Source organism: Camelus ferus, chromosome 13 (genome assembly GCF_009834535.1).
Source record: "Camelus ferus isolate YT-003-E chromosome 13, BCGSAC_Cfer_1.0, whole genome shotgun sequence".
In the NCBI taxonomy this organism is placed as follows: domain Eukaryota; kingdom Metazoa; phylum Chordata; class Mammalia; order Artiodactyla; family Camelidae; genus Camelus; species Camelus ferus.
This window is the reverse complement of record NC_045708.1, coordinates 41,599,240-41,614,568: the sequence shown is the minus strand read 5'-3', so window position 1 is coordinate 41,614,568 and position 15,329 is coordinate 41,599,240. Positions and strand designations below refer to the sequence as shown.

The following is a 15,329-nucleotide window of genomic DNA, read 5'->3' as shown; positions in this document are numbered from 1 at the left end:
CTATGGTCTGCTGTAGCTGCCAAGGCTGTGGTCAAGCTTGGCTGATGAATGGGAGCCCCGTTGTTGGAAATGTTTCTACGGGGCCGCTTGAGCTCTGTTATCTGGGTGGCCTCTGGTGCTTGACCATGAGAAACATGGAGAATAAAGAATTGAGTTCTGCTTTTGTTGAAGATGTGGAGTTTTAAAGATCTCTTTTGCATTACCTAGTTTTGCACATATGGACTCCAATTCTCTTTGCTGTCTCAACTCTGTCAATGGCTAAATGACGCCACGTGAGCAGTTTGTACATGGAGACCAAGGTTTTCCTGGTTTTGTATGTTGCATGGTTCATTTCTTTCCCCTCAGTTCTGACTTCAACAAGATGGTCGTTCTGAATGTCCTCCTCCCTTGCTTTGCAGCGCTCGACAGGAGTGAGTGAAATGCGCAGCTCGGGGTGTCGTTTCTGAAGGGAGGAGTCATTTCCTTGGAGAGGAGTCCTCAATGAGCCTGGCCGAGGTCCGGGATCTGTGTGAAGTGGACTAAGGATTTAGTAGGATGTCAACTGAGACAGAACTTCAAGTAGCTGTGAAAACCAGCGCCAAGAAAGACTCCAGAAAGAAAGGTAGGGCTGAATCTCTTCCTTTCCTCATTGCTACTTACTGTCCAAGAAAGAATTTTTTGTCTCTAGAATGGTATTTGGCACTGTCTTTTTGATTGCATGTATTTTATTTTTTAAAAAATTGTTTGGTTAGGGGGGAGTATTTAGGTTTATTTGTTTGTATTTATGTATTTATTTTTAACGGAGGGAGGTACTGGGGATTGAACCCAGGACCTTGTGATGCTAAGCACACACTCTACTGCTGAGCTGTACCATACCCCGATCCCTGCATGTATTTTAAATAATCCTCAACATTATTTGGTGTTTTTTTGGTACTCATAGTATAATATTTTCATGGCACTCCATTATTCTCTGGGTAAGATCCAAAATTCTTTTCACGATATACAGAACACTTCTTGACACGCCTTCTGCCCATCCCTCCAGCAACATCTCTGCCCCAGTCCGCGCTCCACCCCCATCCAACCTTGTTCGCCCTCCAGGCCCCCCCCCCCGTGTCTTGTGTCTTGTAGTTCATCCTTTGCAGATACCAGTGATTCTCCAACTCCAGCCAGAATCGCCCGCCTGAAAGGCTTGTTAAAACACAGCTTGCTGAGTCTCATGCCTAAAGCTTTTGGTTCACTAGGTCTGGGGTGGAGTCCAAGATGCATTTGTAAGATGTTCCCAGATGCTGCTGCTGCTGGTGGTTCCCGGGATTTTGAAAACCGCTGGACTCTGAGTTCATCCTTTGTTGCTCTCCACTTTTTTCTAGACTGACCCCTACTTACTCTTCAGGTCTGAGCTCAGTGAGGCCTCCTGGGGGGCTTTTCCTTACCTCTCAAATTGGGCTGCTCGCTTTTGTTTGTTTTGTTTCACTAGCACTTTGTTAGTATGAACCTTTATTAAAAACGCCCTGTGTTTTTGTCAGCGATACCATACAGTCCTTCAGAGCGGGATCTCTCATTCATCCTTTTTGCTCCCAACACTTAGAAAGAGCTTGACACAGAAGAGGCACATAGGTATCTGGGAATGAAGACTGGATGTGCAGTGTGATAAGAAAATAATTCTACCACTGTTCGTGTTTTTTTTTAAAATAGCATTTATGTTTTATTTATTATTGTATTATTTAATTATTTTATTTTGGTGGGGGGAGGTAACTAGGTTTATTTTATTTTTAGAGGAGGTACTGGGGACTGAACCCAGGACCTCATGCATGCCAAGCAGGCGCGCTACCACTTGAGCTATACCCTCCCCCACTGTTCATGTTTTTTAAGAGAATTTGGTCCTACGGCTTTCTAATCATGCCTTTCAGAAGGTTTGTCCTGTTACTGTGATTAGATGGAAGCAACTTTTTGCTTTGTGCGTGCGTGCGTGTGTGTCTGTGTGGTGTGGTGTGGTGTGGTGCATGGGTGTGTGTTTTCACCGTGAAGTTTCAGCTCTTTCCTTCCCTGTCTTCAGAGCTGCAGGGGAGAGGATGAATAGAGCTCTCTTTCAGGTCTTGAAATCTCTCAGTGTGGGCCTGCAGACCGGATGCTGCTGCTTGCTGTGTGTAGGCAGTGATTTGTTTGAGACATCACTGTGCCTGCCCAGTCGTGTTTCCTGGTGGCATTTGTCTGACACTCCATGGGAAGCAAGGGACATAAATGTAATACACGTACAGCTCTTGGACAGAAGCAACCCCAGGAAGGACTATAAATTTTGCTTTAAATGTTTGTTTGAAACACCAGTATTTTGGAAGCAGTCTATTTTATCCCCTAAAACCTAATGTAAACCTTGCTTGTTATGCGCCATGGTCTAGGAATAATAGAAGGAAGGCAAGTGGGTGAGAGAACAGGTCTTGGGAGAACTGCTGCTTGGAAAAAAACAAAAAAGATCACAGAGCCCAATATGTCCTAGAATTCAAATGCTTTTTTACTGGAAACTGACAAGTTATATTTTCCTTCAGATTTAACCTTTCCACGAAACTTGTGCTCTTGAATGCTTAATGCATTAAAAATTGTACATGGTGCATATCTTTTCACTCTTAATTTTAACATGCAGAACTGGAAACATTCTAAAGAGAGGATTCAGGTTTTTCAGCACGTTGGCGTGGGTGAGGATTTAGAGTGGGAGCTTGAAGGTGACCTTTTTAGCTCCTCCTCACGTTCACATCTTTAGTAGCTCTGATATCAGCAAAGTACCTATGCAGGGAGCATCCTCTAGAGAGTCACTAATGCTGTGGAGTCTGGGCGGGCAGACTTGGGGTCAGATTCTGGCTATATCGCTTCCAAACTGTGTGACCTTAGAATGTCACTTCACCTCTCTGAGCCTCAGTATCCTCTCCTGTAAAATTAAAATATACTAGTACAAAGCTTAAAGGCTCACTAGGAAGATTAATTGAAGTAAGGCAAATGAAACACTTAGTACTTGGCTTATATTAAAAACTCAACAAAGTTTATATCTCTATTCCCCCCTTGCTTTCCTGTCACCTTTTCCCACTCCCCTCCTCTTCTTTTTCCTTTTATCTTTTCCATTTTTCACTCCCTTCTCCTTCCTTTCCTCTTCTTCATCTTCATCAGAATTATTACATTGTTTTCTCTTACCCAGGGGGATCTTAAAAAGTATATAGTTGATTTGTCTCAGAGCAAGACTACACGATTGTCTGCAATTATGCCACAGCGAGACACAGTTTTTATTGCTGATACACTTGTCTGGACCAAGGTCCCAGGAAAACACACACATACATTAAAAAGAGAGAACAAGAATGTGCTGGTAACAGGATCAGTTAATTTCCTGTTTTCAGTTTTGACTGTGAAATAGTAGGTATTCCATTAAAAAGATGTTGCTAACTAAGCCAAAATAAGTAGTACTTTAAAAGGAAATAAGCAGTTTGGATGTTGATCTTGAATATAATAGTGTTACTAGCTCTTTTACTCATACTTTCTCTAATTCCTTTTTGATTTTCTAGGGAGGCAATATATAACCTCATAGATAAGTTTCTGGCTTCCTCTCCAATCCTAAAGTACTTGTTCTTTTTCTTATCCTATTGCATCGGCTGGGTCTGTCAGTACAGTATTTAGTAGAGAGGAGGGAACCTTAAATTTCTCCTAAATTAATGGAAATGCCTTCTGTTACCTGTGTGATATTTAAGTTTTTACTGAAGATAAATTCTAGTGGTATATGATGTTTTCTATACCCTGTGGATTTGATCTTTTTATATTTTACTTAGTATTTTGCTATCTGTATCAGCAAGATTAGTATATAATTTTCTCGAGCCTATAATCTTTGTGCCTGATTTTAGTCAAAGTTAATACCCTCATGTGATGATTTTGGTGGTAAGGAAACACTGAGTAATTTTAGACCTCCTTATGAAAAATACATTTTTTTCTCTTTTAAGTAATTTCATTAGATTTTTTAAGTTTTATATGGTTAATACTGAAAATTAGAAAAGAAAAAGTAAGTGTGCAGAATCCTATGAATTAGAAATAACAGCTATTAACATTCTAAGTTGCTTCCTTCTGGACTGACTTTCTGGGATAATGTGTGCTTGAGATTATACCGTTCATACAATGTTACCTTGTTCTTTCACAGTATATCATCAGTAGATTTCTCATATATAACATTACAGTACAAAAAAGTTTTTGCTTCTCATGGCAAGATTTAGGTGGTTCCTGGGGCAGATATTTTATTTCCTAAAAAAGAATACCTGGCAGTGTGGGGCATCTATCATGAGGAAGAGTGGCATAAAGAAAGTTTAGAAACCCTTGATCATTTCTCAGAAACCCATCACCCCAGTTCTTTAACCTAGGCTGTTGAAAGCAAGTCAGACAGATTCAAAAACAAGTCACACGGGAGCATATTTCACCACAAAATGAGTTTCTAGACAGGCCACGTGTGAGACGTAACTTGAGTATTCACAATTCAAATAAGGAGGGGATGGAAGTCGTGAGAAATGAAGTTGTTTTTTCATTTCATTTTTATTGGATTGTATCACTACACATACTGCTTGTCAAACAGTGCCTATTCCAGGAGAGGAATTTGATGGAGGACTGGAGGAAGAGAATGTATATTTTCAGGTTCATTACCTGCCATCAAAGGGGGGAAAAATCAATTGACACAATTTGTGGTGATCCTGGCATTAAGACACCCAGTAGAAGTCTGTGGTCCAGGAATGGGTCCCAAGATGAGCAGATGCAGACTTTTCTGGGGGTAGTGCCTGGAGCTTTACAGTCAGTACCATCTGGCAGCTTAGTGTAGTGGAAAAAGGACTAACTTTGGAGTCAGCAGACCTGGTTTTTAATTTTTAACCCTTGTTCTTATCTGCTGGATGACCAGAGATGGGTTTTTTAGCGTCTTTGACCCTTGTCTATAAGGGTGGTGTGTGTGTGTGTGTGTGTTAATAATACTGCTTGTTATCAGAAAGGCGAGGGAAGAAGATTATCTTGGGTAAAGGAGCCTCTTGGGACCTGCAGCGTGGCAGTGGCATGGTCATTGTTAGCTTTTCTGTCTTCTTCCTTCTAAGATCACAGTTCAGTATTTTCTCCTAACTTTCTAGAAGTACCTGGAAATAAACTCGCTCACTTTCCTTATATTTGTATTGGCCCTCTAGCCAAGGATCATTAGTTAGCAGCAGCAACGACAGGCTAGCTGATTATTTCCTCCCGGAAAGACTTGGCTCCCAGAATCAAGGCCCTGATGGGATGCAGGAGAAGCTGGTGGTCACATGGTGGGCACCTTAGCTTTGGAGCCACATCGGACTGAGTTTGAACCCTGGCTATGTGCCTCAGTAGCTGTGCAAACTTCTGGGAGGTTTCTTAGAAAATTCTGGGGAATTGTGGTTAAGGAATGGTTTCAGGAATGAGGATTTGATGCTCTCAAAGGAAACCTGTCTGATGACACTTACGCAAACGGGCTCAGGGTCCTGGTCCCTCACCTGGTCAGTTAGCCCTGGGGAAGAACTCTGTTAGTAATAACTGGCTTGCTACTTAGGAGCTGATAAATTGCTGTCATATCCTGTAGCGTCCTTAGGACCCTGGGAGATTAATTTAAAAAAAAAATCATTTTACCAGGCCTTTGGTGCAGAGGGAGCTGCTGTTTCACTGTTTCTATCTGCTGCTTCCTGCAAGGGAGGCAGACTTGGGGTCATGCAGACCCTGGATTTGGGTTCATGCCCCAGGCCCACCACTCTCTCGTGTTTCAACTCCAGCCAAGTCATCTCCACTCTGCGAGCTCCGGTTTCCTTAGACACCAAGTGGATGTAGAACTTACACTTGCTCGGCCAGATGTGAAAAGTAGAAGGAGGCATCCATTCTTTAATTAATTACTTTGTCCACAAATGTTTATCCAGCCCCAGTTGTGTGCCTTGCTGGGGTTCCGTGTTCTGGAGAGAGAGAAACCCCAGGGAAGGAGGTTCTGACCCTCATCAGTTCATGTGGTCCAAGGACTTCCGCTTGAAGGGACGCTCTTCTGATTTGTATCGGTCTCATCCTTCCCTGAAAGAGACGTATTTTTTCCACTTTGCTACTTTTATTCTTTCCGGTCTATTACTATTCATCAATTTTGTGTTCCATTTAATATAAATTTATATTTGTTAATTAACATACTGCCTTTCATCATAATAAAGACAATTCTTACAAAAACTATTTTCATTGCTTTCCTGACCGAAAGCAAGTGAGTTTTCAGCTTTATGAATCCAAGGAACACAACACTGTGCATGTCTGTCTACACTGAAATGTGACTCACTTTTTAGATGTTGAAGTCCATAAAAGGTTAGAAGGAATTGGTGTTTGGGTGCTGGAAGAGCCTCTTCTTCAAAATGAGATCTTAAGAGAAGGATGACCTGCCTACGATCACTCCATTGGCCAGTGGCAGAGCAGAGCTGGAACCCAGGAATGACTTCCTGGATGGTGTTGCTTCAGCTTCTAGATTCTCGACAACATACCTCCTTGAGATGAAGCTCTTGATATGTTTGCTCCCTCCTCTTTACGTGGAAGACTCCTGGAAGAGCTCATGCTTTGGAATGAGATGGACCAAAGTTTGAGTCAAGACTCGGCACGTTTTCTGCTTGTATATCTCAGGCTCACTACGTAAGCTCTCTGAGCCTCGGCTCCTTTGTCTGTAAAATAGAGGTGTTAGTACCTATCTGAGAGTATCGCAGGGAGGAGTACTTGAGTCAACAGTATAAAACACCTGGCACAATTCTCTGTATATGGACTCAAGATGAGGAAACTTTCCCTTTCCCTTCTGGAGTCCAACCAGCCCCGAAAGGCAGCCCTTCTCTTAGTGCCAGAGGATATAAAGAGAGGTAGAGGGTGCCCTTTTCCCCAGAGGTACATGGGGTAATCAGGCAATGAAGAAAAAGGACTGGTCCATCTTTGAAAGGATGCTTGTTCTAAGGATAACTGGGAAGGTGGACAGGAAATACAAAGGAAAATAGACCACGTTGTCAAGCTACACACATTCGTTAATAGCCATCACTTATTATGTGCTTTCTGCATGCCAGTCACTTTAGATGCATTGTCCCCTATGAGCCCAAATCTTGTATCACCCCATGGAACACATAAGATAATGCCCGGAGAGATCAAGAGACTTGCCCCAGGTCACATAGCTTGTCTACATGGAAAGCACTAAGCTTGTCCGGTGTGAAAACTGGTACCATCTTCCCTGAGTGCAGGCCATGGGTTTGCCCCTGTGCCTTGATGTGAAAAAATTACAGGGGCTACGCTCTTTTGTGCAGGGGGTGGGCACAGAACCAGATCAGCCACATCATGTCAGTGTATGATACCATTCTGTCTTGTTGGGGTTTTTGATCTTGGTGAGTTCATGGCTCTCTACTAAATCTGTGACTTGCAGGCTTTGGAAATTTCAGAATCAAGGATTTGATAGCAAGACTACATAAATTTCTCTGGGGTTGATCCGCAAAGCTCTTGAGCTGAAAGGTTGGAGAGGGAGGGAAGACTGTTTTGGGTCAAGGAGCCTAGTTTTTATGGTGAGACTACCGGATCATGTGATGTGTGGTGGGGAGAGACTTCTGCGCTCTCCCTGAGCACGTGGCCTTGAACTTACTACGGGACACCTCACTCACAGTGGTCATTCCCTGAAGACAAACTCACTTCAGATTCCACTGGTGACTTAGTTCAGGGCTTCATTCTAACTGGCTCCCTTACAAGGAGTCAGGCTTTTTCAAACCCTCCTTCATACCCTCTTTCCTCCTTGGACATATTCTGTAACCCGGCAGCAGCCTGTCACAGAGGACACTCACCAAGCCAGCCTTCTGAAATCTGGTTCCTGCCTCTTTTTCTGTCCCGTTGCATCCCCATACCCAGCACCATCCTGAGCTCAGGTCTCAGGACACACCTCTGTGACTTTCGTGTGTCCTGCTCCCTCTCTCAGGTCATCTTTCTCACCTGTTTACTGGGCTAACTCCTGGTCATCCTTCAGAACCCATAAGCCATTTGACAGGACCATCTGCCTGGACATTTCAAGCTTCCCAACGCCCTCGATGAATTAATCACTGAATGAATGGTAGCCCCTGCAACCTCCTAAATATCTCTCAGATCCACCCATTCTTCTGCCCCTCTGCCCCTTTCCTGAGGACGATTCAGGCCCCCTTCACCTGTCATCCAGATCATCCCAGCACCCTCCTGAGCGGTATTCAGGTTCTCAGAATCATCCGTCTCCGAGCCATACTTGACATTACTCATTGATGGGAAGATTTGATCAGGCTCGACCTTTGCCCCAAATCCTTCCTTGAACAGCTCCCAGTGCCCTGAGGATAAAATCCACTTTATCTGGAACTTTGTTGGGTTTATTGGGGCTTTAAGGAGGCCCTGGATGGTCTGATCCCTCCTTATCTTTCCAGTCACATCCCTCACCACTCTTCCAGCATGATACTCTGCTCCCTGACTCAACTGAATTAATTTTTGTCCCCTGAGCCTACAGTGTTACTTTTCACGTTTGGAATTTTGCAAATGTCTTTCCTTCTCTGAAGAATACTTTTTAAAAAAAATTCTCTTCAAAGCCAACTCTACTCTTGCTTTAGTTTCAAGGTAGATATTACTTTCCCCAGAATTGCTCTGGGGACCCATTGCAGCCCACCCAGTGTACATGACCCCCAGTCATGGGTCATGACTGGTAAGAGTGCTTTCAAAGCACCTCATTGTGCGCATCATAATACATTATTTTAATTATATTTTTGTTCTTCTTTATCACACAGTAGGGTGGGACTGTGTCTGGCTTGTTAACCACTTCACTTCTATCACTGAGCACAATGTTGGAACATGTAGGCATGCAGCCATGTTTGTTGAATGAGTAAGTGAGCGAATGAATGAAGTTGTGGTAAAAAGCCTCACCTGACTGGATTTGTGAGGGCTCCTGTAGCATCCTGTACTCACTCAAATCATCACACCTGCTACATTTTGTTTTCTATAATTGTTTTTTTGTTTTTTTGCTTATTTCTCTTCTCTACCATTAATTATGAGTTCCTAGCACAACACTCATCATGATAGGTACTCAATAATGTTCATTGAAGTAATTATTCATAAAGGGTGGGAGAGAATGATTTGCACAAAGAGAAAGAACATTTAAAGCCACAGACATCTCTCCTAAGAGCTGGCTCTAGAGATTCTTACTATGTGGCATTGAAAATTCCTACCGTTCTCCTTTTGCGATGTGTGTCCAATCACATCAGGTGCTATAATTCAGCGTGATGTGGGGCATATTGGGAGTAAGAGCTATACGATTTGCCATATTAGTTCATCCCGCTGCTTCATTAAGCTCAGTGTGCTGCCTCTGGCAGTGGCTGGGCTTGAATTTTGATGTTTGGAAGAACAAAGCCCTTCATGTTAGCCCTCCAAGTCCTAAGAGTCAGATAAAGGTCCACTCCTTCCCAGGGTCCAAGAGTCTTCATCTTTGCAGATGATCAGTAAGTGGCCCAGAGCATGGGGTTTTATTATCCGTGTGGGTTTGCTGAGCACACTGTGTTCTTAGGTGTGCCAGGATGTTAGTACATCCTGTTGTGACACAGCTTCTGGGATGATCAGAGTACATGTGTTTTAAGACTGAGCATTTCTGCCCAGTGCATCGAGGTAGCGTGCAGAGATCAAAGGCAGGGACAAGGGTGGAGTGGAGGTGGAAGAGGAAAGAATGTCTGTTGTCCACATTGTCTCATTTAAGCTTGAAAACAACCCCTAGACAAGCATTCTCATTTTCTGTGAGCAGCAGCTGGAACTCAGAGAGGTGAACAGCTTGCCTGAGACGACAGAACATGTGGCAACTAAGGGACTCATTTCCACCTAGATCTCACTGACCCAGAGCCTGTCCACATGCTTAACACTGGACTAAACTGCTCCCCACTGATTGGGTGTCCTGTTAGGAAATACCAAGTTACACTTACATTGAAAGACATCTTCCTGCAGATTCCAGTCGCAGGACCATTAGGTTGAGACAGCCTCACAACAGAGAGGGATGACAGCGGACCACATGGGAGAGGTAGAAGGGGGTCAGAAAAGCACGAAAGCCCTCGCTCTTCACCGCTCGTGTTTGTGGCGTGTCGTTGGTGGCCGTACACAAGTGCTCCATGAGACTGAGGAGGAAACCTTGCTCTTTCTTAAGGAGGATGCCAATGAGGCCAGGTTTTCCAGATGTTTTCCAGTCCTCACAGAGGTAAAGATGAGGTGACCTTGAAGGATTTTGACTGCATGAATTGACTTGCATTTTTCTATCTGAATTTAGAGCAGGCACTCTGATTTTGTAAATGCCCCAAATCTGCAAATATTATCACCAGCTCAGTTACCTCCCAGGGCCCACCCCCACATCGGAAATAATAACAAGGACACTGGTGATGAAGGGAGCTGCTGTCTGTCCACAGTCACAAATTACCAGGCAGTGTATTCAAGTGTTTACGTATGTTTTCTCACGCAGAGCAACCCCTTGAAGTAGCTCCTGATTTGAAATCTCACTTTACAGGTGAGAAAACAGAAATGGGAGAGGTGAGAGGTCAGTGCGATAACTTCAGAACCTGTGCCCTGAAGGGCCCTGCGGGCCTGTCTCACTCATCCACTGAGCAGACGTTACACATGCCTGACGTGTGCCTGGCATGTTCTCAGCACAGGCACCTGGCTGATCCTCCATGAGCGTGCGTGAGTTTCCCTCCGCTCTCCTTTCAACCTGGAAAAAGTCCTCTCATCTCCTGTCTGCCTGTCAAGGTTCAGCTGGTCTCTGAGACTCAGCTAGATGGTTCTTCCTCAGAGGTCTGCTTTAGCATCCCCCTCCTCCCATGGAATTAAACCTTCCTTTCCCTATGATTCTCACCACACTATCTTAATTCCGATGAAGCTCTCCTTTCTTTCTTTCTTCTGTTAGGATTGTACTTAGAGACTGCTCTTCCTTGCTTGATTGATAGCGGGAACTGTGTCTTGTGCACCATTTTATCCTCTCAAAGCTGGGAGGAGGAGAATTTATTAAAGAGTTCCCAATGGGGAAAATAGGAAATGGTGTTAATTACATGATGACTGAGTGCTGGCAGAGAATACAGTGGGAATACAAGAGACTTGTGAGGTCGATCATAGTCCTACTTTGCAGATGAGGAAACATACTCGGGTAAGTTCAAAGTTTGTTCAAGGTCGCGCATCGTGTAAATGGAAGAGCAGAAATTTTAAACTCAGGTCTAAATGATCCAAAGCACAGAATCTGTTTGCTATAATATATTCTGCTGTTTTCCAGCTATGCCATCAAATAAAACATCAGTGAAAGCTCATTTCCTAGGGGTCTGGTTCCTGTTGTAAAGGGGTAGCAATATATGCAGTTTACTTTTGTAAAGAGTTTCTGTGTCAACATTAGAGATTCACTTCGCTCAGTTCGGGGAACTGTGGTCACTTGAGTCTTTCCGTCTCCCCTGGCTGGCGCTCCGGCTCCAGGGAGAACTTGCATTCCGATTGTTAAACCAGAGGCAAGAAAAGCCACGCAGGGACTTGCACTGGAAGAAGCCCAGCAGATGATGAATAGCAGACCTGCATCTTATCATGTATTTCAGGATGATGTACGGGACTGTTGGAAACTGCCTCTGACAAATGTGCACGGGAAGGGGAATTATCTCCAACAATGAAAAATGTTCTTATTATGTGCTCCTAAAAAGGATCAGGACCCCTATCATTGGGAAAATGATCATCCCCGTATCCCTTATTAACAGCAATATGGAAGCATGTGCTAAAGACGATGGACGTGGTACCGAGGCGGTGATGGATAGGCGTGAGTGCTGGAGCCAGGCAGGACTTAACGGAAGGCAGCCTGATGCTTGATAGCAGATGGGAAATGTGTAAACTCGCCGAGGTCACTTTTAGGCTCTGTAAGACTTGTTCCTGCTGTCTTAGCCAAGCACCCAGTGGCTTTTGGTCAGGCTGAGGCTGTGATTCAATAGTAGAAAGTATATGAGTTCGTAGGAAATACAACCGTTTTCATAGGGAGAAGAAAACTAGTGCATCAGGCATTTAAAATATTTAATGGCATTTTTCTTTTCACATTTCACATGCATATATAGAAACCTAGAGTCATAGAGAGTCAGTTGCCTGCCCGAGGCGAGATGCCAGCAGAGTGAGGGTTTGAACCTGAGCGGTCTGATTTCCAAGTCTATGTGCTATGTAGACCGTGGTGGCTTTTCATAAATAACCTCCTGGCTGGAGTTCAAAATAGTAGAAATAGAAACAACCGAATGCAACGTACGTGAAGGTGCCTGGTGCAGCCTGTAGCGCATAGTAGGTGTTTAAGAATTGCCAGAACTCGTTTTGTCAGGGGCTGTGCAGTGATGGTGGAGTTCTTTGAGCTCCTTCCTTCCTTCCCTCCCGCCCTCTCTCTTTCCTACTTCATTCCATTGGTGAGCATTTTCTAAAACCAGGCGGAGTGCTGGCCACAGCAGAAGACTGTAAACAAGTCCTGGGCGTAAAGAACTTAAGATTTGATATGAAAGACAGACAGCTGAGAAGCAATTCGAGTTCCTGGCAGTAAATTGAAATCCCAGAGCAGAGATAACCAGCTACCCAAGGACTTTACAGAGGTTGTGAGATTTAAATAAAGATTCTTGGAGTTCAGATTTATTATTTTTAGTTTAGGGGATGCTTTGTGAAATACTTTCTGTTATTATAGACATTGTCTAGCTATTGGATTTAAATCTCTAGTTCTGGAAAATAAATCCTACCTTGTCTTCCAGTGAAGGGAAGGCCAGCAGATCAGACATCTTGCTGGGCAGCAACTTACTCCCCCCTCTTCTCGAGTAAAAGCTCCTTCAGGTCATCCACATATTTTATGCATTTCCTATTACGCCTAGGACCAGGCACATAGTATGTGCTCATTAAAGATTTGTTGAACAGTAGAACAGCCTGTATTAGGTGGGTAATTCTTTGGCCTTTGGCCTACATTTTCGTAGAATCAGTAATTTATATTCCATTAGTTTTCCTTTGACGTTTTAAAATAATGATTATTGTAGCTTCTCCTCCTGCTCTCAAAATTGTAGATTGCAAATAGATTTCGTGTCATTTGCCAATGCCAGTCGATTTTAGTGGCTGTCTGGAGCACTGTGGAGAGGATTCTGAGGTCCTGTCTTGGCCTTGAGTGAGAAGGGTGACCACTCAGGTATGTTCTCTTTCAATCTTTTTTCTTTCTGCACAAGAGTACATGCACACAAGCCTGCAAACACACACATTCTAGTTTGATCCTACTATTTAATTTAAACTTTTTACAATGATCATTTACAAAAATGCCGAGTGATCTCGTTTTCTGTAGCTTTTGCTCACAAAACATTCTCTCATCCCTTCTGTCATTGTTGCCGTTTTTCAGTGATCCATTCCCGAATTTGCCAAATCTTGCTGAAGCTGTGATGTGCAGAACTGCTTTCAGGAGTCGATGATTCATTTCAGTTTTCATCCTTGAACCAACGCAGCGTTTGTCTTCTGTGTTTTGCTGACTTGCTCCCTGTAGCGAGAAGAAAGTGAGACTTTGGGGTGGACCTCCCTTTGTGGGAGGGCCATCGGTGGAGGCCACCATTCTGGTCCAGCCTTGGAATTAAGATTTGCCAATGGAGGCCTCTGAGCTCCAGCACCTTTCGGTAGTTCAAATCTTTTAACCTTAGCTAATCAACTTTAATACATTGTCCTGGTGCCTTGATTTTTTGGTTCATCTGCGTTAGTGTGATGAAATGTAAAAATCAAGCTCAGGCTTGTCCCCTCACAACGACTTCAGGGTTTTTCAGCTGATAACCTGTCCTTCGTCTGTTAAGGATTCGAATTTTAAACAGTCAAAGATACATTTTCCTGGTGCCTGTCATCCAGTGATTAGTGCAACTATTTAGTTCTGGTCGTCTTTCCTATTCTTGGTAGATTTATTTTCTCTTCTTAGAATTCTACCGTTGCCCTCTCTGTCTGGGAGACTGGAGATGTCATTTAAACATTGCTTATTAGGATTCCATTATTTGTCTCTCGTAGACAGTCAGCTAAATCAAAAAGTCAGACAGTGTTTTTAAATTGCAAATTTAAATGACAATTTATAGACCAGGTCTACTGGAAATTCTCCGTCCTTGGCATCCATCACTGTTTGTGTGGGTAGAGTTTTACGCTCTCTCTCTTGCTCTCTTTTATCTTCTCGAGAGCACAGCACGCATATCCATCAGGAGGATCAGAACTGCTTGCAATCAAACAAAAGAGGCAATAAAGATCTTGAAAGGAAATGAAGACAAACACCCTGCCCCAGCCCTTACTTAAATATTAGTTCTCTCCCCGCTACTTCCCCGCCCTTGCCTCTTAAAGAGGAAACTTGCCTTAGTCCCTTTTTTCAAGTGTTGAAGCCTGTGGTTTAGATTCAGAGAAAGTAAACATTTGCGGAGGGCCCAAAGCATGGCAGCTCCTGTGATCTCGGTTAATCTGCACGACAGACCTGTGATCATGACACTGCTATTTATAATATTGTGATAGCTAATATTTATTGAGCACTTACTATGTGTTTTATTGGTCCTAACTCATTCAAGATAATAATAGGTTGATTTCTCAGAGGGGAAACGAAAGTTTGTGGGCGGTGACTTGCTCAGGGCCCAAAGCTGAGCAAGTGACGGAGCTCTTGCTTCCAAATGAGAACTCTGCCCACCTCACAAGCTTCTGTCCTTATTTTCCGTAGGAAGATTTGGGGCCCTATTTAGTATTTCTCTTTTATGAGAATGACAGGCTGAAAAGTCGTCTCACTCTGCCTTGCTGAATTTTAATTTTGAGCAGATGGGGTTAGCAGGGGTGTCTGTAAACCTTGAAATCATCTTTTATCGGTCCATTTTCTCTGGGATCAGAGTAGATTGGCAGAGCATTATGATCTTCCATTTCAGAGCTGAAGGATTATCCATCTCGATGGGAGAAATCATCTCTCAAATCCTCCTGAAGCCAGCTGCAAAGGTTGGTACATTTCAGAAAATGCCAGTGGTACCCAGTAACTTCAGTGATGAAAATCGATGGAGTAAAATTTGCATCTGGTGGGTCCACCTTTAACGCGTGGTCCCGTCCTGTCGCGTGGTATCAGGCATCTCCATTTGCAGTAGGACCCTGAAGGTCTTTCTTTCCGCCTCTGCTCACCAGGCTTCAATGGTAGCAGCATCTAGGGGAGGCAGAAGCTTGTAGGATTCCAATCAGACATAGGAGGTCAGAGCATGAGGCGTTGAAAGATTTCCTTGTACCTGGGAGAAAAAAATGGGGAGGAGGCAAGAAGAGCCATCAGGCCATAATGCAGGCTTGACCCTGAATGAAAGAAA

The 15,329-nt window shown here is 43.6% G+C and overlaps 1 protein-coding gene across 5 annotated transcripts in view; it reads left to right on the top strand.

The window, feature by feature from the left end:
- The window catches only part of DAB1 (DAB adaptor protein 1), a 385,062-nt gene that overhangs the window by 124,852 nt on the left and 244,881 nt on the right, over positions 1-15,329 (top strand). For all 5 annotated transcript variants that reach the window (XM_032494389.1, XM_032494388.1, XM_032494392.1 and 2 more), the window contains exon 2: positions 399-601. In XM_032494389.1, the coding sequence (XP_032350280.1) occupies positions 535-601 (67 nt within the window). In that variant the 5' untranslated portion in view covers positions 399-534. The remainder of the gene's footprint in view (positions 1-398; positions 602-15,329) is intronic.